The sequence below is a fragment of the Protopterus annectens genome, chromosome 3.part1 (assembly GCF_019279795.1).
Source record: "Protopterus annectens isolate FY-2018-M chromosome 3.part1, PAN1.0, whole genome shotgun sequence".
In the NCBI taxonomy this organism is placed as follows: domain Eukaryota; kingdom Metazoa; phylum Chordata; order Ceratodontiformes; family Protopteridae; genus Protopterus; species Protopterus annectens.
The window spans coordinates 1,114,882,118-1,114,906,021 of record NC_056732.1 but is presented as its reverse complement, the minus strand read 5'-3'; the positions used below and the strand labels follow the sequence as shown (position 1 = coordinate 1,114,906,021).

Below are 23,904 nucleotides of genomic sequence, written 5' to 3'. Positions count from 1 at the left end.
TAATTTAACATGGAGCACCTTACAGCTTCTCGAAGTCCCAGGTCTCTCTTTAGTGCTTAGATTTGAAGCTAAGGATGAATGCCAAATGATTCCCCATTGACTCAGATGAAAACCTTTTGTCTTGGCTGCTCCTGGTCCATTTGATGATTTGAGCCCTTTGTGCGGAGTCATATACACTGAATTTCTTTGAGGTGACTTCTTTTCTCTCACGAAGAATTACAAGGACAACCAACTCTGTATGAACTAGACCAATCCCACAGGGGGACCAGCATCAACTATCTGTAACTCTTATCCCATAACAGCAAATCCCAGTATCTCTCTCATCCTACAGTTATACATCACCCTGATGACAGAGACAGAGAGACTATCGAGTCTGCCTTTCGAAGTGCCTTTTATATGCTTTATAATCTCCTTTCTTACCTTTCCTCTCATCTGTCCCCACCTTTCCCATTTCCTCCTGAATGATTCTGTGAATTCAGTAAAATTATTAATACTTGTCTGGAGCTTCGTGGCTTTTGTGACTTTTCGTTTTCAGTTTTGTAGTTCACTGATTCTGTGAATTCATCTCTCACATGCACATTTTGGTAATCCATTCCAAGAGTGCAGAAGCCTTCTCTGTGAAGTACTTTCAGAGATCCAGTGACGATCAGCTGCTGCCTGTGCTCTCTCCTTCACCTTCTGTCATTCGTGCTCAAAAGGATTCCTTCACAACTCCCTGACATGATCTTGTGCTACAGTACTATGTCAATCCAGTCTCTTCTGTCTTCTAATGAGAAGCGCTACAATTCTTCTAGTAACTGGTCACATCCTTTCCTTTCTGACCTCTGCATCCTTCTAGTGGCCTTCTCCTGGACTTTCTTCTGCAGCCTGATATCTCTTTTCTTGTTATGTCTCCAACACAGTACACAGTACATAAGGGTCTATATTAGATTATCGAATAGTTAAAAGTTTGAACACTATATATATATATATATATTTATATATATATATCTTAAATATTTGAAAAATCAAAAAAAAAAAAAAAACTATCTAAAAAGGTTAAGCAGTGGGGCAAGGCCCCCTGCACCCCCCACACCCCCCGCTCTTTAAATATACCAAATCCGAGATCGCACTGCAGTGCAGACAATGGAAAACTTCCATATCCGCACTGTACGGAGATCTCCGTTTAAACGTTCGAACATTTACATGTTCGATCATATGGTGTCGACCATATGATACTTGAACTTGTAAATGTTCGATAACATAATATAGACCTAGTGCATAAGATATGGTCTGACCATGGCCCTGACAACTGAACCATTATTTCTTTGCTTCTTGAGTCTAGATCCCTGAGGATGTACCCTAGTATTCTGTTAGCTGCTGCCTTTGTGCGCTTACTGTGTTCCTGGTGGTTTAGTCCAGGTGTGACAAACACCATAACATCCTTTGTTTGCTCTATTATCATCAGCTCAACTTCCGCAACCCAATGCTGGCCTAATGCAGTTAAATAATGAAAGGACTTTCAGGTCCTGAAGTAGATGGGAAAAGATCCTTTAAGGATCCCACATGTGCAGATCTGCATCAAACAGTGTAAATAAATCTATTAATGGCATGTGGACCATCCCTTAATCTTACAGAGCTGGAAACATTCATTGATCACCTTTCCACAAATCAAAGAATCAGCCCTATCGTTATAAGACCTAAAGTCTGTTCATGCCATTTGTCTTTGTACCAGCATCAGACAGTGCATTTTAAATGACAGATGAAAACTGGAAGGTCCTGATGTCTTATTGTTGTTGTGGGCAGTGAGGGGCAAAAAGCCAATCACTCGTACTAAGTAGCCTAACAAAGCTATTAAAGAAGCAACAAAATTATGCTTTTTTTTTTTTTTAAGTTAAAGCTGATGCTGGCAGATGTGCCTGTAATGTTTGACAGTCATGTACTTTCAACGGTTAGAAATTATCAGATTTACTCATGTTATAGAAAGAAGCTATGTGAACATAATACAGAAAAGGCAATATTCATATTGCTTTTAGGAAAGGAACCTTTTTTCTACACAATTTCTCCTCTGAGACAAAAGTCAGTTCATACTGTCCATCTTTTAATCTGTCTGCTTATCCTTTTCAAGTCTTCTTGTGTTGTTCCTTTACCATTTATAATCTTCAGCTTACTTTACCCTTTTGATAAATCAGGTTAATTACATTTTTATTTAAAACACTGAACTTCAAGCAGGAAGTGACAATGCGACAGACAATTAAATTAATTTGCAGTGATATACATATTATAATATAATATAATACACACACACACACACACACACACACACACACACACACACACACACACACACACACACACACACACACACACACACACACACACACACACACACGCACACAAAACACACACCCAGAAGGGGTGTAGAGTCCTGGGGAGGGCATGTACAGAAGTGTTCACATCTTATTGGAAGAGAGGACAATGCTAGGCCCTCACTCTAGCAAATGCACAAATCAGCCATCGAAGGCTGGGGAGTTGGGCTTTGCAAGAAAACCCGATAGCTAAGTTATGGTCTGATTTGAGAGGTGTGGTGGGGTTGAGAGATGTGCCCAAAGGTTAATTTGGTCTTATTTATCAGGAAAACTCCACAAACAATGCTCTACTATATGTATACCTTTGTGTCAAGGTGGGGTATACCACAAGGGTTCATATTTGGACCTCTATCAGTTTCACTAGTTATGAATTGGGATTCTAAAGGAGAATATTTGAAGTCATCTGACCATATCTATAATGAGGCTATTACATTACGTGTAGGTGGCAAGTTTGATTTAGTAACTGCAATATCACAGAAAGACTATAGCATCCCACAAGGATGTTCAAAACCTTATCGTTTAGAAGTTAATCTTCACAAAACTCACTCTGAAGGTTTCTTTTTTTTTTTTTTTTTTTTTTTTTGAGAGGGGTACACCATGTTAAAATGTATACACATTCAGGACTAGCTGAATGGTCTTCACAGACTTCATTACTGGGAAATAATAGCTTTAACCTTTTTATTATTCTACTAGACAACAACCTACCCAGAATGTTGTAAAGAGAGATGCAGAAATGTTAACATCACTACATCAAGCAATTTTGAAGTTTACATTAGGTCTATTAGAATTAGCACTTCACTGTACTCTGTTTCCTCAGGGAAATTAAATTTATCTAACAGAATTAATGACTTTGTAGCCATATTTTCCTAAAACTGTTATTATGACAAGTACTCAGTTCAGTTCAAAGTGGAAAATCCTTTATTGGCAGAAGAGCACTGCAAGTCTACAGCTGTTGCCGCCCATGACATCACTAGGGGCATGTGTGGGGACGGATAACTATTTAATTACCTATGATGCAATGGTGGACCCGGCTCTGACTACTTGGGGGTGGATTCAAGACATTTCACCTTTACAAATAATTAATCAAATAACTAAAATCACCAAAGTTTCCAAAAGCATTATTTGAATTTAGGATATTTCTTCTTTGAAACCCTTATTTTAATTTCTGGGTAGTATAAACTTCAAGAAGTTATCTTAAAAAAAAATTAAAAAATTACAAAATTAAACATTAAAAAATTAAAAATCTAAAATGCGGAAAATAGTCTATAAAGCTCTTTGAGTATAGCTCTTAAAGTTCAAACTAATGGTGGTCATCTAAGTTCTGATGTGCTTCTGCATAGTCTTCAGCAGATCAGCCAAATGTCTGTTTTACTATTTGCCTCGCTGGTGGAAGGGGAAGAGTTTTACTAATAATATAAAACTTTTGTCCAGCTGCACTGGCTATGGTGTTTGTTATATCTCAGCTAAAGGGATTTAACAAAACTTTTAAGTTCCTTGATCCTCTGGTGATTAAATTAGTAGAGTAATGTGGGTCCTTTGTTTTCTGTTTACGTGTCTGCATTGCGGCTGTAAGGCTGCAGACCCCGGTCTATTGTGTAATGTCTAACCTTTTGAAAAAAGAGAAATATGTTGGGACGTTACACAAAAGACCAGGCAATTTGAAAAACTTGCCAAATGACAGAAGTGATCTGCATACTACAGCTGTGGGATATTCTTCAAATATTATCCCAAATACCAGAGACATCTAGGATGGGCAATTCAGCAGATCAACACAGAAGAAATTAAATCTGGAATAAATGCAATACAAAATCAAAATGTGAAACTGTTCTGTAAAACTATACCAGTAGACAGCTTACAAAACATTTTCTGTCAGTGTCTATAACAATATAAAAAGAATAAAAATCTTTGGATGCAAATCAGTGTTATAATCAGAGACGCATGTGAACAGACTCTACAGTTCATCAAAATGTTGATTATTAATTTTGCATTTTTGCCTTAGGTTACTTAACAGGCTTTATCAGATCATGAAGCACAGTGGTGTAAAGAGTACATCAACACATTACTTAACCTTTGGAAACGTTAAACATACTCTGCTGAGGATAAGTTGCTATTAAATACTGACAAAGAATTTCAATACACATACAAACAAATGGCAAAATATTCAAAGACTGAGAAACGGAAGGCTCTGACAGTCCATGTTTCTTTAAGGAGCAGCTGTTAAGGAAGATTATGGGAAGTTAAACTCCCAAGATGCATTCAGTTACAGAAATATTTCATCCCTTTCCAGAACAGTTTATTTCAGAGATGCCCTGCAGATTTACAGGAAACCCCTATACGAATGCATTAATCCACTCCTTCACCCAAGCATACCTAACATATCAAGGAAAACAACTTTTACCTGGTGATGACCAGCCAACACAAATAAACTCTCTGTCTATAGTCTAGATTATAGAAGGGAGCTTAGGAGGCTTCATCAGCTAGTTTTGTTTCATTATCAAATGATTCAAAGGTGACCTTTAATGAAACAAACTGATACATTTAACGTAAGTTTTATACTGAATGTAAATTTAGTAACAAGCATTACAGTCAATATCATTATAGTAATTCAAGTTACCATTGCTGGTTTAGTTACACGTGATAAACTTTGTCCTGAAGTTGATCAGATCTGGACTATGGAACTCAGCGGGACAGGACTACTTTAATAGCTTGCTGTTTCTCTACTTGCATCAGTGTCACTAATGATTAATTTGGAGCATCTGATTTACATACTAAACAACTCCCAAGGTATACACTCCATCAGAGTTCATGTTGGCATTCTAAACAGCATCCATGATATATGTTCCTTTAGAATTCATGCTTTTAAATGCTACATATTTCAAGTTTTAGGCTTGAGTGAGTTAACTACAGCATTTGCACTTCATTACAGTGCTATAGTTATGAACTGTTTTCAACTGGTCTTTGTCATTATATACGCAGCTATAGCATTAGGGATGAAAGAGTCAGAAGGGCAAGGGAAGTCTAATAAGATAAAGCATCCCTGAAAACCTGTGAGGAACTAAAGAACAGAAGAAGCACAGTCCGCCCAAACAAATCTCACGAGGCGTGACTCAGCATTTCTTAAAGCACTCAGCATATGCCAATATCCCTTCTACATGAGATCATGGCACCTTTACACATGAAACTAGTGCTGTCCTGAAAAAAGAATGTCAAAGTGCTGCCACACTGAAAACTTATAGGCAGAACCCCTGATTTACAGAGGTATTCCAGACTTTGGCTCCACTAACTACAAAGGTTATGTTAGCACACATTTGCTTTATATTACAAAACAGAGTTAGACAGTCTAAAGGAAAATGTGAAGTGCAAACTTCAGGAAAAGGAGTGAAAGAAGAGGTAACAGGTCAATGTGTGGCATCAACCTAAACACAATAACTTGTAGAATAAGGAGTTGGTTCATAGGATCATAGGAAGTTACTAGGCTATTGGCCCTGAGGCCTTTACAAGCCTAGCCAAGAATTTAGTCCACGTTCTAACAAGTCAGCACCCGATGCCACTGTCCAGCAGGGACACAGGTGGAATCCCAGAGGTGTATTTTCTGTTCCCCATCCAGTTAGCCAGGTTGCGCTTAAAAAGGGTTAATGAGGTACACTAGTTGACGTGGAAAGGGAGTCTATTCAACAAAAGGGGGAGTCTCTGGGACACAAATCGGTCTCGCCAACAAGTCCTATAGTTAGGAGGTCAATTCAAATAGTAAAAGTTATCTGCACCATTTTGATCAAAGATGCACCACAATGACCCCTGTAAGATGAGTGCAGAATGCAGGTACTAATCTTATTTTGCAAACTCTGATGTGTGTGGCCACTGGACAAGGATGCAGTGGTCAGCAGGGGCTGCATATATTCAGTTGTTAGCAGTAGGACACCCTTGCTAACTTCAGACCTGATCTCTTCACAAGCCGAGTCAGAGTGAGAGAGGAGAATTTGTGACAGGCAGACCTGGCCAAATGCCCAAGTAATCAACATATGTGACAGTCTGCATTTCCACTGTGGTGGTGGAGTTAATTTTCCACAGTTATGTGTAAGTTTGAGTCCAGATTCTGAGTCAAACACCAATGTGTCTGCTGGACTCAAACTTAAGACATAACTGTGGAAGTCTAAGTCCAGGAGACACATTGCTGTTTGACTCAGAAGCTAGACTCAAGCTTACACATAACTGTGGAAAACTGAGTCCAGCTTCTGAGTCAGACAGCAATGTGCTTGCTTTAGGGAAGTTAACTGTAAGTAGCTTTGGTTTAAACCACGATATATTCTGTCTAGTTTCAGTTTAAACACAGTGCATTGCTGCACTCTATTGCCACTGGTGCACAGGTAATCCTACGTATTAGAAATGGTGGCTGTTAGGGTGATGGTGAACATGGTAAACAGTATTGAGACCAGTAGGGGTTGATGAAGGACTGCAGTGAGGAGTGATTTAGAGTGTGGCATAGAAGACTGCAGTTTTACTCTGTATGATCTGGAACCCAGTCAGTTGGTCAGCAATTTTATGACCCAGGGCCATGCTTAAAAATTTTATTTATTAGAATTGGTGGAGATACTGTGTCAGAAGCCCAAAAGCCTTAGGACTACCAATGAGCATGACTCTGGTGACAATACTTTCATCCACTTAGTGCAGTACTGAATATGCAGTACTCCAAAATCAGTCCTAACATGCATCGTTCGTTATTGTTTTTAATGATGCACTGTACATACAAGCTCACCTTCTAGCCCATGTTGTACTGTAAAAATTTAACACAGCTTTACATAGCACCTTGTTTGAGGGTACTGTTCATTCCCCTTTTGCTCCCGACTTGTGTATCCACCAGTGCACAGTTAAAGATTTCTTACATCTCAAATGTGGATACTTCATTCTTACAGTCCTTCACTGTTAGATTCAATCTCTTCTTTGCTAAAATGCTGTTCTACAGATATTTCAGTGTCAGCTATGCATACGTCATACAGAGGTTGCCACACTCTGCTCATAATGTAGCTTACATACACTCCTACATTCTGAACTTATTACATGCCCAAACTTTTCTGTAATTTTTTTCTAAGTTACATTATCTAAACTCTCTAAGAATATCACTTTTATAGCTGTCCTCCTGTAATAGTCTTGGACTGTACTGTGTTTTTTTTTTCTTTTCTTTTTTCTTATTTTTCTGTACTGCTTGAAAATGTTTTTTTATCCTGATTATGAATAGCCAAAGACATGTAAAAATGATATCTGGTTCTTTACCAGAACACACAAGACACATAATTCCAGAACCTCAAGCTGTTGGTCAATATTACAGAACGACCACTATCTGTTTATTCTTCCCATGATGCCTGGTTTTATATCAAGATGCTTCTCAGCCTATGGCTTCGGTATCCTCATAACAGGATGACAGTATCATATCAGCAAGTAACATGACTCCTGATAGCCACCATTTTTGTTCCAATCAATATCTGAAAGCATTACTTGGCAGAATGAAGCCAGAACTGAAAAAGCTCCCAGTATGCAGTCATCAGAAAACTTTTGCAGTCACAGACCTTTTGTTTTTGCCTATACTTCTTCTTTTTCTTTCGGCTTTTCCCAGTTAGGGGTCGCCACAGTGGATCACCTGTCCGCTCATGATTGGCAGTGGAGTTTTATGGTGTCGAGTTGCCAGCCCGGCACCCAACCTTCCTCAGAAGCACACACATCCACGCACACATGCCTAGGGCCAATTTAGAGTATCCAATCCACCTACAGCATATGTCTTTGGGATGTGGGAGGAAACCTGAGCTTTTTTGCCTATACTTCTAAGAAGTAGATTCCAAACACACCACTGGTAACGGGTCTGCTTGTGGAGGTGGAGTCCCCTATATTGACTGCATGTGTTCTGTCAGTGAGCCAGTTTGCAACCTACCTGACAGTATATGGATTGACCCCCAGCTGGGTGAGCTTTTCAAGTGGGGGATTGTGTCAAAGGCTTTGGCCAAGTCTAGGTACGCCATATGCACAGATATGCCTTTGTCCAGAGCTTTGGTGATAGTCTTGAGGAAGTCCAGCAGGTTCAACATGCAGGATCTCCCTTTAACAAAACCAAACTGGGTCTGGTCAAGTATTTGAAGGTCTCTTATATCCTTGCTGATAAGGTGCATGAAAAGGCTGATCAGGCTAATGGGTCCTGGGGTTGGTGCAAGGGGATGACGGCAGCTGTTTTCCATTCAGTAGGGACAAAATCAGCGCTTAGGTTGTGGATGAAAAGAGTATCCAATAGTGTTGCCAAATCCTGTATTAAACCATTGAGAATGCATCCTGGGATGTTATCAGGTCCCATGTAGGCTGTGTTTTTAGGAGAATGTTTAAAACCTGTTCTTTAGAGATAATAGCTAGATAATAGGTAGTAGGAATGTTTTGGGGCATATGTGGCGGGCAGAGAAGTTTTCACTGAACCTGTCAGGTTAGCTATTTCCACTGGTTCAGTATATGTGGTACCATTCACTACTAGTTCAGAGCAAATCTGGGTTTTTCTTTTAAGGTTTCGGATGTAATTAAAGAATGTCTTATGGTTATCCTTAGCTAGAGATGTTAACCTAGATTTGTAGTTAGCTTTAGAGGACTTTACAATATGTCTTATTGCTTGTTCAAGCTGAAACAGGTATGTTTTCAGTTCTGAGATCATTCCCTCTTGCTCTTAGACAGCAATTTCTTCCTCTTATTATACAGACTTCCATGGGTTCATACAAGGCTAACTGCTCGTATGGAACATTTTTAGCCTAGTCAATTACCCATATGAGAATCAAACCCTGAACCTTGTGTCTATAAGGCAAATACCTTACCCATTATGCCAACCTTTCCCCACTAAAGCTATCACTTCAACCAATGAAGCTCTTATCAGAGGTCAGGATCAAACCTTGTACCTTGTGCACGGGAGGCAACAATACCTTAACCATTACCTGTTTATGGCGAATGGCCACCAGGCAGGCTTGTTTATTCCTTGAGGATCTTGCTTTGGTCCTGTCAGGAACGGCTGAGTCAATACAACTGTACAGATGTTTAAACAATGCACTGGTGTATATCACAGTATAGGTGTCATTGCCGTCAGTGGGGACAGGAGCTTTGAAGCTATTAATGCCTTCTTGTAAAAGGCTGTATTTGGCTTTGGAGAAGTTTTTTAGCCTAATTTCCCATGGGGGGGGGGGGAGGTCTGATGCTATTGTTACTTCAAAAGAGACTGGTTTATGACCAGACCTCACAGGGAGGGCCACACACTTGTGGTGGTGCACTGTTCTACCATGTTAGTGAGTACCAAGTCTAGAAGGTTTGGGCCTTTTGTGGGGGTGTCAACTATCTGCTCCAAGGCATTTGAATTAATGAAGTTCACGAACCTTTGAGCGAGTGTGTTTGTACATGTATAATTTACATAATCTATAGATGGGTACTTAAAGTCACCCATAACCAGGGTGTTTAGTTGCATTTTGAGCAACTCCAGTAGTTCCAAGCAGGCAGTGTGGATATCATGGTACATGGAGGGGGATGTATAGCTGGTAATAGCTTGGCGAGGGGGTTTTCCTATAATTATTTTCACATGGAGTAACTCTAGGGACTCATTCTGTTTAACCAGTCTAGAGATATATTCATATTTGAATACTGATATTCCCCCTCCTTTTGTTTCCATGTGTTCATTTTGTGGTCTGAACGTGTGGAAGGCAATATATCCCAGTATGGCCAGGGTGCTCTCCATGGCCTTGAACCAGGTCTCTGTGACTGCAGAGACGTCTGCATTGTCCAAGGTGAGGAGTGCTTCCAGTGAGTACAGTTTCAGATTTAGACTCCTAGCATTTAGCAGCATTACCTTAAGGTTGTTTTTTTGAGGATATTTTTATATCGGAAATTTTGTTTTTGTGACATTGCCTAAAAAGGCACTATGGGGGAGGAAAAAGCTTTAGAAAGTTGCTGAAAGCCCAGAGGTGACAGGTGGACACCAGCTCTGGCAAATTATCGTGGTCTATCAACCATATTATCCCAGGCTGACAGGTACTGGATCCCCTTAGAATGACACCAGAAACTAAGCCAACTGTTGAAGTCAATCATGTTTTTGTCTGTATTGAGGCATCATCCTAGGTGAGGGTAGAACACTCTTTTTCCTGAAGTTTGCACTTCACATTTTCCTTTACACTGTCTAACTCTATTTTGTAATACAAAGCAAATGTGTGCTAAAAGAACCTCTGCATGTAGTGGAGCCAAAGTCTGGGATACCTCTGCTAAATGCAGCTCTCTGTACATTTGTGTCGCACAGTACAGACTCAGCACATATCTTTCCACAGTTCAGTATTTGACATAATCGCTATCTTATTACTAAAACAACAGTTATATCAGCCACAGCATTCCATTAATGACTTACCTGAAGATATTAACAATCAACTGCAATGTAATCTGTTGAATTTCCCAGTTTAGGTTCTGTTGCCACACTCTTCTCCTCATTCTTGCATCTGCTAGGCTGGTGCTGGAGCTTAGATGTGACTTTTCTAGATCATAATGCATTGGCAGACTTTCTATCCTAGAAAGAAAACCAATAAAAGCATTTAAACTGCTTCAGCAGCTAAACTACTCTTGTAATCTATTGATACAACAGCCACAGGCAATGTACACAGTACAGCTATAAGATATACTTAAGAACCTATACCTACAGAACACACCACTGTACTAACCTGAAAAAGTTTGGATGGATAGAATTCCCACACCTTCTTCACCAGTCCCAACTCATAGAGGCCTTCAAAATCCTTAAACAACCTGAGAATACCCTAGCACTAAAAAACTTAATGACTCCCTACTCCAATCTAAGCTGCCTTCGCTCAGCAAACAGACTCCTTGTCCAAACAACTAAATCTCTCAACCTAGGTGGTGACGCTGTTGCCAACACCACTGGTAAAATATGGAACTCTCTCCCAAATAACATCACGCTTGCAACTTCTCTGACGGAATTCGGAAATAGTCTAAAACTCCACTTCAAGTCACACTGGCTATGTCCTTGCTCAAACCCAGACTAGCTCTGTGCCATTAACTAAAACATAAACAACTAGCTAAGATGATAAGTACTTTGTATACTGTGATAAAGAAATATGCATCCTGTCTAACTCTATGTCATTATACTGCCTACCGTCCTTGCTAATATGTTATTAATGTTACATTTGTAGTAATCTCAGAAATAGTAATGGCAGTCTTGTACTTGTATGTAAATAGCCTATGTTTTTGTTAAGTTCTTTCAGCTCATTTACTGTACCTAATTATCAATGTAACTCTGTTGGAGCTTTTCTCCCCAGGCCTCCGCTGAAAAAGGACATGTATCCAGTCGGACCATCCCGGTTAACAAATGTAAAATAAATAATAAATAAATAAATATACTTCCCACAACACCAGATTCTTAAATATGTCTGCTTCTGGATTGTCTTGGTACTATCTGCAATGCTTCATCCTCTCACTGGTGAGAAGTTGAAGCAATCAGCCCCTGCAACTGACCTAGCCCATTAATCAGAGCAACATGTTTGTATTCTAATAGGGTAGAGCTATGTGGGGTACTTGTCATTACAATATATGAACTTCTTTCCTGCCTTTATAATGCTTCCAAAATATGGGTAAATTACAGCTTCTGTTTAGCATTCAGTAACCAGAGTCGACAATAAAATTCATTGTTTGCTGCAATAACCATTTGAGGTAAATGGGTAGCAATCCACAGCAGAGCACTCCCCTCCAGGCAGCTCTACAGATATCCAGATAAAATCAGACAAGTTTTCAACAGCAATGAAAGAAAAGGCACATTCTGGACACTTAGCAAATGGTCTCATTCAACAGTGTGACCTAAGCAACTTTTTTTCATTACTTAAAACACTGCCAGATCATAGAGATGGAGCCTCTTTCAGGGTAATACAAAGAAATGGCAACAATAATTAGTTACTTTACTATATGTGTAACTCCATCACCACCAGTTCTGACAAAGCTTCAATAGTCAAACTTTGGTGACTAAACAGGCAACCAAGTAACATTAATAATTTAATCTTCAGGTTTGGTGAGCATTTAGTTCCAATAGAAAGTGAGGATTATGCCTCCATGGGAAAAGGGGTTGTTTGGCTGATATGCTGACCTCAAACTAAATGGACAATGACTGAACAGGCGATGACTTAGTGACCTACCTTTCAGTTTGTGTCTTTCGGCTTTTCCCGGTTAGGGGCGCCACAGCGGAACTCCGGTCCGCTAATGATTGGTAGTGGATTTTTACGTACCGGGTTACCAGCCTTGATGCACAACCTTCAACGAAGGCACGCCCCATTCACGTATGCCTCCACACAGAAGACGCTCTAACTGAGAATCGAACGGGACAACGTCTTGCTATGAGGCAACAACGCTACCGCAGCACCACCCCTTCCTTATTTCCAAACATACCTCTCAACCATACCAAATTCATTGGTATTTACCAGTTTTGAGATTAAAATAATGGGGTGCCACGAATTCCTGAGTGGGCCCTATAATTACTGATAATTTCCTGTTTTTTTTTCTGAAGTTGTTGTTGTTGATGTCATCACATGTGGGTGTGTGCGATGACATCAGCTTCATGAGGCAGACTGCCAGCCAGTCAGAATTCGGGTGAGGGCTCGCATGTCTGTAGTGTGTGTTTACTTACTCTGCATATGTCTGTATGCTGTTGTGCATTGGGAATGGGATTTCTATTTCTTAACTTTTATGCGGTGCAGAATGTGTGTGCGTGTGTGTGTATACTAAGTACAGCAGTCAGCAGTAGCCCAGAGTCCACTCTGGACAACTGGACCTGTCCTCCCAGTTAGAGTCTTGCACTCCCAGTCTTCCACACTCTCAGGAATCTGCCAGACCAAGACCCAGCCAGCCCAGGAATCAGGAAGGAAGGACAGGTCACACCACAGGTGTCAATTTGAGGAAGGCAGCATTGTGGCATAGGCTCGACTTACTTCTCCAGGTAAACGAATTAAAAAAAAAAAAAGCACGAGTGGACACAGCTATAATCATTATATAAAATAAACACCGAACATAAGGGGAGACATCCAGGCTTTATTGAATGACCTCCCCTGACTACATCATATTCCATTAATCTAATGTATCACTGCCCTACTATTCCCTATGTAGGATAATGTCCTGCATCAAAGCCTGAGTTGCCTTCCACTGACTGGCATGCAGTAGCCTGAATTAAATCTCACAGCTGTCTGTCCCCTGACCATATGTCTTGGTGACTTTCTCTATTCTTATTTCTAGGCCCTTGCTATTGCCTTTTACATACTGTCCTACACTAATCTTTGCTGCTAGCTACTGTCTGCATTAATCACTGATAACCTGCAGTAGGGGTGGTATCCTAGACTTTTTTTTTTAAAACAACTTTATTGAATTTTCAGTAAAAGAACTAAATACAAAAGATGTTCAAGTATATTCAATACAAAAGTTAAACAATTTATAACTAACAAAGGAACATAACTATTTACAATGACACTCACACGTATATCAGATTTTAATAAATATGTTTTTCACAATTAATATTTTTCTAGCAAATCAAATAGTGTTTTCCACAAACTTATTTTATTTATGTTTTTATTTGTTCTTGACTTGATAGTCAATAGCTCTAGATTGCAGACTTCAGTGAGAAGTATTTTAAATTCTCGAAATGATGGAGGAGAATCAGATTTCCAATTGAATGTTATCATTTTCCTTGCTACAGACAGTACTGTCCATATTATTGGATATTTCATTTTACTAACACTTTGATGTACTGGGAGTGTTAAATAATATTAAAGACTTGGTTAACATAAAGTTATCTGTAAACAAGCCTTGTAAGAAACAATTTATATCTTCCCAATATTTTGTTAATAGTATGCAATCATAGAACACATGTGACCAGTTAGCTTTCAATATCTTTTTACATCTCCAACACAGGTTTATGTTCTTGTTGAATTTGTTAATGATATGTGGTGTAATGAAGGATCTATGCATACATTTCCAAGTATAAATTCTCCACTTTAAAGAAGATGTAGTTTTATAAGCTGATTCCAAAATATTAAGTTTATCTAGATCATTGGGAAGATGAGAATTAATTCTATTAAAGTAGTCCCAATATTTTCGAGGATGTTGATTTGTTTCATCTCTTAATATTTTATAAATATGTGATAATGTAATATTAGCAATATTTGCATTTTGAGTGCTTGTAAGTAGAAATTATATTATTTTTGGTATAGATTGTATTAAATCTCGGGGAATTAAGTCTAAAGCATTTGATAAATGTTGTCTACATTCTTGTAAATTTAACCAATATATGTTTTCTATTTTAAATTCATTTTTCAGGTCCTCTAAATACTTAATTATGTCCTTTCTCATTAGTTGAGACCAATAAATTAAACCTCTCTCTTTGAAAATTAACATTTATCTGTTGAGAGTATAAGGCCTTGAGTGAAGGATATTGGATAAAGAAGAAAGAACCAAACTTTACAATTTGTAAACTTAAAGTTATAATTTCTAAATGTCTTAAAAAGAGTTAGCATATAGTTTGATTTATATGATTTAATTGATTGTGTTATAAAAAAATCTTTTATCATCCATAGGTTAGAGTTCTTTATTACTAATGTTTTTTGATTATTTAGCGTAGAATCCCAACATAATAAAGTTAAGTATAATTTCCATTTAGAAGAATAGTTGTTAAATAAGAGGGAAATAGTTTTAATAATCGAGGACATTGTATATAATTCCAAATTAGGAAAACTTATACCTCCTTTTGTCCAATCATACATCTGGTAATTTAAAGCGATTCTAGACTTATTAGGATGCCAAAAGAATTTAATCATTAATGTATTGAATTTTTTTATTATAATTTTGGAAGGAAATAAAGACAATGACTGAATTATGTAAAGTATTTTAGGGAGGATAATAATTTTTATGATTGACAGTCTTTCTTCCAAAGTAAATAATAGTCTATTCCATTTATTTATTATCTTTTATTCTAGTTAGACAGTTACTATAGTTTACTTGAGTAATATCTTTGCTATTATTTGTAATTACTATTCCTAAATATGTTATCTGATTGTTTTGAGGGATATATTTTTTGTATTTCTGAGGAACTGTAATTCCTTCTATATTATCAAGAAGTATATTGGTTTTATTATTGTTAAAAGTTAGACCTGCTATTTTTTGAAACTTCATAATATTGTCAAATACTGCTGGGATAGATTTATGATTTTCTTCCAAAGTTATTAAAATGTCATCAGCAAATAATTGTAGTTTAGAAGAAGTAGTAGAATTCAACTTGAAACCTTCAATTCTTTCATCATCCCTTATTAAGTTGGCCCATGGTTCCACAACTAGTGTAAACAATAGTGATGACAAGGGACATCCATGTTTAGTTCCCTTTATAATAGGTATTTTCTCAGAAATTGTAGTATCAATTTTAATATAAGCTTGACTATCTTTATATAAATTGAATATAAGGTTTGTAAAATTGTTCAAGAAATTCACCTCTTCTAAGAGTATGAATAGGTAATCCCAATTAACTGAATCAAAGGCACAGTTTATGCCTAAGCTTATTAGTGTTAAGTTTCTATTTAATGTTTTTGCAGCATCTATCAAAGTAATTGTTCTTTTAATGTTATCATAAGTATTTCTGTTGGCTATAAAACCAGTCTGGTCTTCATTAACTAGGGATGGCAAAATATTCTTAATTCTTTCCACATATATGGACATGAACATTTCGTAGTCAACATTTAATAAAGAGATTGGTCTATATGAAGAACAATTGGTGGGGTCTTTATTTGTTTTAATTATTGGGGTAATAAAAGTATATTTCCATGATGGGGGAATAATTGTGTTACTTTGGGATAAATTAAAAACTTTGTGTAATAAGTTTAGTGCCGATTTTGGAAGAATCTTGTATATTTCTGGTATAATACCACCATTCCCAGGTATTTTGTTTGATTTAAGTTTTGTTATTTGATTTTGTACATCTTTAAAAGATATTGGCTTATCTATATTAATAGAGTGTGCATGTGATAATCTATTTTTAATGTATTTAGATATGAAAGACTTAACATAGTCTTTAGGGTCTACCTTTTGTGATTTCTGATTGATTTTATAAAACAATCTTTGAATTCAGATAAGATATTTTGTAGTTCTAAAACTAGTTTTTGCTTTTTTGGAGAATAGATCTCTGATATGATTGAATTTTTTAAGGCTTTTGGTTTTGTTTGCTAAGATATTTAGAGATCTAGAATTAGTTGAAAAGTTTATAAATTTAAATTTCTCTATGTTAATCACTGTTTTGTGATTTAAAATTTCCAAATATTTATTATTTAGTTTGTTTATTTCTTTTTCTTTGTTTTTTCCTTCGTTATGTCTCTCAGTGTTAAGTTTTAACTTGTCCAGTTTGCGTTGTATGTCTAATAAATCTTTATCTCAAGATTTTCTTTTATTATTGTATCATGTAAGTACTCTCCCATATAAATATGCTTTTAAAGCATCCCATGTGTATATTTCTGAAGTTTCTCCAGTATTATTTTGAGTAATAAAGTCTTGTATCTCTAATAATAGAAATTCCTTAAATTCTTTCATTTTTATTATGTAAGCTGGTATCCTTCTGATTGTAATATTGTGTATTTTCTTAGTTAATAGTTCAAAGGTAATCGAGTTGTGATCAGATATGGGACATGAGATGACTTTTACAACATTATCTGTTAACTCATTTGAGATCAAAACTCTGTCAATTACCTCTGACCCTTACGTCACAAGATGGATAGCAAACTGGCTCTCAGACAGATCCCATAAAGTAAGAGTAGCGGGATCTACATCCGAATCCAGACCAGTAATGAGTGGTGCGCCTCAGGGCTCTGTCCTGGGGCCCCTCCTGTTTGGCATATACTTCTCAGAGGTACAGGCAAGCAATGAAGGGCTGTGGCTGACTAAGTTTGTGGACGACTGCAAACTGGGTGCTATAATAGAGTCTCCAGCCGACATGGAGATCCTCCAGAAGGGCCTAAATGAGACTGATGCATGGTGTCAAAGCCATGGTCTCAAGCTAAATGCAAAAAATGCGTAGTAATCCCCTTTTGAAAAAACAGAGTACCCACAAACTACAACATAGGAGGTAATCCCCTGAAATCTGAAGAAGAAATAAGGGATCTACGGACCCAAGTAGACAGTCAGCTTTCCTTTGCTAACCATGTTGCCAAAGTGGTTAGAAAATCCTTCTAACGAAAGGGTTCGCATCAAGATCTAAGAATGTAATGGTGCCCCTCTACTCTTCCCTCATCAGACCCATTATTGAGTACAATGCACCAATTGGAATGTACCTGGCTAGACATCTCCAGCAGCAGGAGAGACCACACAGTTACCTAACTAAGAGGATTACTGGCCTCAAACAGTTGCTCTATGCAGCACGATTGAAAAAGCTAAGACTGTTCTCTGTTACATACCGCTTTCTCAGAGGCGAACTCTGTCTAACGTACAGAGCCATGTCCAACCCAGAATTGGGTGCCTTTTCTGCCTTCTACCTCTCTTGGTTCCTGGCTGCTGTAACTCCTGCCCTGGCATGCTGGCTCTGCTTTTAGCTGTGCTCTACTGAATCCTGACATAACTTCTTCCTACTGGTGTCTGATGATCCTGGCCCTTTCTACAAGTGACTGAAACTCTGCTTCCCTCAACTTATACCAAACATCAAGGAACAGAAACTTTTAGCTGTGCTCTACTGAATCCTGACATAACTTCTTCCTACTGGTGTCTGATGATCCTGGCTCTTTCTACAAGTGACTGAAACTCTGCTTCCCTCAACTTATACCAAACATCAAGGAACAGAAACTTTTAGCTGTGCTCTACTGAATCCTGACATAACTTCTTCCTACTGGTGTCTGATGATCCTGGCCCTTTCTACAAGTGACTGAAACTCTGCTTCCCTCAACTTATACCAAACATCAAGGAACAGAAACTTTTAGCTGTGCTCTACTGAATCCTGACATAACTTCTTCCTACTGCTGTCTGATGATCCTGGCCCTTTCTACAAGTGACTGAAACTCTGCTTCCCTCAACTTATACCAAACATCAAGGAACAGAAACTTTTAGCTGTGCTCTACTGAATCCTGACATAACTTCTTCCTACTGCTGTCTGATGATCCTGGCCCTTTCTACAAGTGACTGAAACTCTGCTTCCCTCAACTTATACCAAACATCAAGGAACAGAAACTTTTAGCTGTGCTCTACTGAATCCTGACATAACTTCTTCCTACTGGTGTCTGATGATCCTGGCCCTTTCTACAACTGACTGAAACTCTGCTTCCCTCAACTTTTACCAAACATCAAGGAACAGAAACTTTTAGCTGTGCTCTACTGAATCCTGACATAACTTCTTCCTACTGGTGTCTGATGATCCTGGCCCTTTCTACAAGTGACTGAAACTCTGCTTCCCTCAACTTATACCAAACATCAAGGAACAGAAACTTTTAGCTGTGTTCTACTGAATCCTGACATAACTTCTTCCTACTGGTGTCTGATGATCCTGGCCCTTTCTACAAGTGACTGAAACTCTGCTTCCCTCAACTTATACCAAACATCAAGGAACAGAAACTTTTAGCTGTGCTCTACTGAATCCTGACATAACTTCTTCCTACTGGTGTCTGATGATCCTGGCCCTTTCTACAAGTGACTGAAACTCTACTTCCCTCAACTTATAGCAAACATCAAGGAACAGAAAGTAGGTTTATGGGCTTAGTAATGTTGGCTTGTCTGGCTCCTATACGGTCTTCCTAAAGAGTTTTCAGTTTACCTGTGCTTGAGCTTCCAGCTGCCAGTATTCTCTCTTTCTTATTCTCCCCTATCCCCCCTTGTACTCACTGCTGTTCTTGTTCTTACAGTCTTTCTGCCTATCTCCTCTTTATCAGCACTGTGCTTTGATTACTTAAACCTGTCCATTTTGTTCCTTCTTTCCCCTCACCCTTGCTTGCCTTACACTGAGTGAATTGTTTTTCACTGGTGTACTCTGCCTTCTATTTTACCCCTTCCTTATATACTCACCTCTCCTATCTTGCTTACCTGCATCTCTGATTGTCTCCTTCTTATTCTCACCCTCTGTGGTTTCTACCCGCTCCGTTCGCCCAGAGGGCTCACTCCGCTCCTCTCCCTACCCCCAATTCCCACCCACCCCCAAGGGTCCTAACCTTATAGCTCCATAGACACACCCCTAACACTGCCTTCCTATCCTTCTCTTTCCCGCTCTTCTTTTACCCCACCCCCTGACACACCCCTTAACCTCCTCTCACTTTCTCTTTGTCTTCCTATCCACCTCTCTTTTCTAAACACTAACTTACCTTCTTTCTCTACTCATTAAATATACCTCTTCTCTCTTACTTCTCCATTCCCTTTTTTATTCCCCTCTCATATTCTCTTTACCCCACCAACTATTTTAACAAGTACACTATCTCCTTTCTTATCTACCACACATACCTAACTACCACTCCTACCCAAACTCTCTTCAAATAATGGCTACTTACTTGCCAACTTTGCTTATACTCTCAGTCCTACTCTTAACCATCCTTATCTCAGCCTACCTTCTTTCCTTCTTTGAAAACCCACTGTACATCCAGCCTTTTTACCCAAAGAAACACACTACAACAATACACAATGATACTACTTCATACTCATACATTATCTCCACCCCAAGCTACCTACCCTCTAAATTCCACAGGCTCCCCCACCTCAACTATGTCTTACCCTCAGATAAAAAAACAAAACTACTACCCCTTCCCAAGAGTAACTTAATAACCAGACCTGATAATCCTACCTTACAAGATGGTGACATCCACCCCAACCCTGGCCCTATATTCCCCACTCCTCAAGTGTCTAAACCTAAACTCAATAATGCCTTCCTAATAGGACATCTTAACATTCAAAGTATAAACAATAAAGTACCCTACCTGCATGCCCTCCTTCAAACACATTCATTTGACATTCTATGCCTCTCTGAAACCTGGCTAAAACCAGTCACTAAAGATACTGAGATTATTCCCCAAGGCTATAATATAGTAAGGCTTGACCGTTCAAAATGTAAAGGTGGTGGAGTAGCAATTCTTTATAAGAATCAACTTAATATCTCTATCCTTCCTGCAAGTCCAACCCAGGATAGCAAAGTAGAAGCCATCATTACTAAAATCCATTTAAACACTAAAAAATCACTTCACATCATCTGCATATACCTGCCACCAGGTAACAATATACCTATCTTAGAAGACTTTCTGAGTTGGGTATCTACCACTTACCCCCAAGAAACCATAATACTAGGTAACTTTAGCATAGACTGGAAGAGTATTAATGCTGAAAATCCTTCTTCTCATATAAACCTGTATGGTTTCACCCAACACATCACATCTATTACTAGATTCAATAAGTCCAGTAAGAGAGAAAGCATCTTAGACTGGATACTTACAAACAAAGTAAAAAATATATATAAAGTAGGAACCATGCCTGATGACATCAGTGACCACTCCTTAACATTTATAACAAGAGAGAAGACTGATTGTCTAAACCTCCCTAATATATGTATAATTCAACCAAACATTTTAATATTGACCTATTTCAAACTGAACTCAGTGTGTGTAACTGGAACCCCTTAAAATCTCTTCCTCTCGAAAATGCAGTATTATACTTTAATACAACCTTCCTATCCATTCTGGACAAACATGCTCCTGAAAAAACTATCAGAATGAAATCAAACACAGCCCCTTGGCTCTCCAATGAAACGAAAAAACTAATTCTCTCTAGAAATAAAGTCTGGACCAAATGGAGATGTCATAGAAACAACCCAAACCTTCTTTACTTCCGCCAGCTTAGAAATCAGACTAAAAAAGCTATAATAACTGACAAAAAAAAAATCTACTGTGAATTTCAACAAACTCATCTTAACAATCCTAAACTCTTCTGGTCTTCAGTCAATAGACTCCTTTCCCCAGGAACATCCAAAACTCCTTCTCCTCTCAATGCTAACCCATAAACCCCCCTTCTAACTGCTAATGCTTTTAACTCTTTCTTTACTGAAACTATTCAATCTCTAGCTAGGCAACTAAACACCAACAACTTCTACCCACCTAGTAACCTAGCAGACTCTTCCTATAATTTCTCTCCACAACCTATCTCTACATCTTTCATATACAGACTCATTCATAAACTAAAACCATGTACCCCCTCTGCTGATAAGCTCCCTTCTCTTTTCTTCAAAAGCTGCCAAAGTAGTCGCACCTATATCTATACTCATAAATAGGACAAACAAAGAAGGAACCATCCCAGATATCTGGAAAGTCTCACATATTATCCCACTTCATAAAGGTAGAAACGCTACTGACTACTCAAACTACAGACCAATTGCTCTACTCTCACCTTTGGCAAAAATTATGGAGAAATGTATTCACCTTCAACTTGTTCAATATCTCTCTCGTCATAATATAATAGCAAACTGTCAACATGGCTTTAGACCACATCACAGTACAACCACTGCTTTGCTTTCCTTTGTAGATACTATCAACAGGAACCGCAATAATAACCTTCTCTCCTCTGCCCTCTTTATTGATCTCTCTAAAGCATTCGACATGGTTAACCACTCTTTGTTAATTAATATTCTTGAATCCCTCTCGTTTAATAATCTAGCCATCAAATGGTTTACATCCTATCTAAGTAACAGAAAACAAGCAGTGCTTTGGGAAAACCACATCTCTTCATTATTGCCTGTCTCCATCGGAGTTCCTCAGGGCTCCATCCTTGGCCCTCTTCTCTTCTCCCTCTTCATTAACGATCTTCATGCAATAATCCCTCAAGCTACCTGCATTCAATATGCAGATGAGTCAACCATTGTCTGCTCAGCATCATCCACAATAGAACTTAACTCACGCAAAAAATCTTTAATACTGTAGAATCTTGGTTCTCCAGTCGGTTCCTACTACTCAATGCCAAAAAAACTAAACTTCTCCTCTTCACCCCCACTACCCGGACCCCCCCCCTTTAAACTTCACCATCTCTTCAAACAATGCCACTGTCATCTCACCTGACTCAACAACAAAACGTTTAGGAATTACCATAGACAATAATCTATCTTTCGAACAACATATTAACAATACCATCAAATTAGTCAACAGAAAATTAGGGTCTCTATATCGAATTATGCCATTTCTCACCCCACCTGCTAGAACCAAGATTGCTCTCTCTCATCTCATATCCACTCTCCTATATGCTTCACCTATTTTTACCAACCTCAAAAAGGCCAACCTTAACAAACTGGAAACCTGCTATAACAACATTGCCCGCTTCGCTACTGGTAACCCCTTCAGAACCCATCACTGTCTTAAACTGAAACAACTAGGTTGGCTTGAATTCCAAAACCATCTGGTAATCCCTCAACTTATTATTGCTCATAAAATACTGTACCAACCAAACAACACCCCTATACTCTCTCAACTCTTAATCTCTTATAACAATCTTAACTCTCTTCGCTCATCTTGTAAACTCTTGGCCAGTTCAATAAAATCCAATAATACAGCCGGCGACTCTCTCTTAACTAATACTGTAGGTAGAAGATGGAATCTGTTACCTAGCAATTTAACTATGATCACATCATTGCCTCTTTTTAAACAAAATATCAAACTCTACTTCCAAAATCACTGGCTTTGTTCCTGTACTATACCTGACTAACTACTTGCCTTTACTCCTTTCTTCCCTTAACTTTACTTTACTCCTACTTTTCTGCCTGCCTGCTCATATAATGTAAACTATAACACCACTTCTTGCTCTATATGGTTGCTTCTATTATCTGCTCTGCCTTAGTTTTAACTCTTTCCACTTTGCTACCTTGTTCCTTTCTTTTTGCTCCACTCTTTCCTTACTGTCGATGATCCTTAATCTTCTTTATTTCCTTTGTCCCTTTTACTCTAACCTTTTCTTAATTATTGCATATCTCTCATTTATCCTCTTATCCTTGATTCACTTTCTTATAAAATCACTAGGTATATTTGTGTTCCTTTATTTTATTCTAAATTTTGTAATTTTTATGCTATTGTTTAACCATGTTTTTTACATTTATGTTTTTTTTTTACAAATTATGTTTTCAATATTTCTTTTTATGTATTTGTGTGGTGCTTTTCTCCCCGGGCCTCTACTGAAAATGGATATTACTCCAGCTAGACTAGCCCGGTCAACAAATGTAAAATAAAATAAAAAATAAAATAAAATAAAGAATTGTTGAACATGCTCCATCTTAGCAAAACCAAATCTACTCGAGCTACACGCTCTAGGGATATAAACCTCAACACAACAATGAATAGAACATGCTGGAGGGATATATTCCCTTCGCAGAGACTTCCCTTACTATGGAACAGGGTCCCGACCTACATAAGACAGAGCCCCTCACTATCACTCTTCAAGAGGAACCTTGATGAGTGGATGGGTAACAGAAGTATCACACCAACAGCACTATTAGATAGGGGCCCAAGGGTACTAGCTGCTAGTACAAGGGTCTAGGGAACTACTAAAG

The 23,904-nt window shown here is 38.3% G+C and overlaps 1 protein-coding gene across 1 annotated transcript in view; it reads right to left on the bottom strand.

Moving 5' to 3' along the window:
- LOC122797754 (DENN domain-containing protein 3-like) overlaps positions 1-23,904 on the bottom strand; it is a 1,015,730-nt gene that overhangs the window by 419,664 nt on the left and 572,162 nt on the right. The window contains exon 10 of the mRNA XM_044066279.1: positions 10,750-10,905. Within this exon, the coding sequence (XP_043922214.1) occupies positions 10,750-10,905 (156 nt within the window). The remainder of the gene's footprint in view (positions 1-10,749; positions 10,906-23,904) is intronic.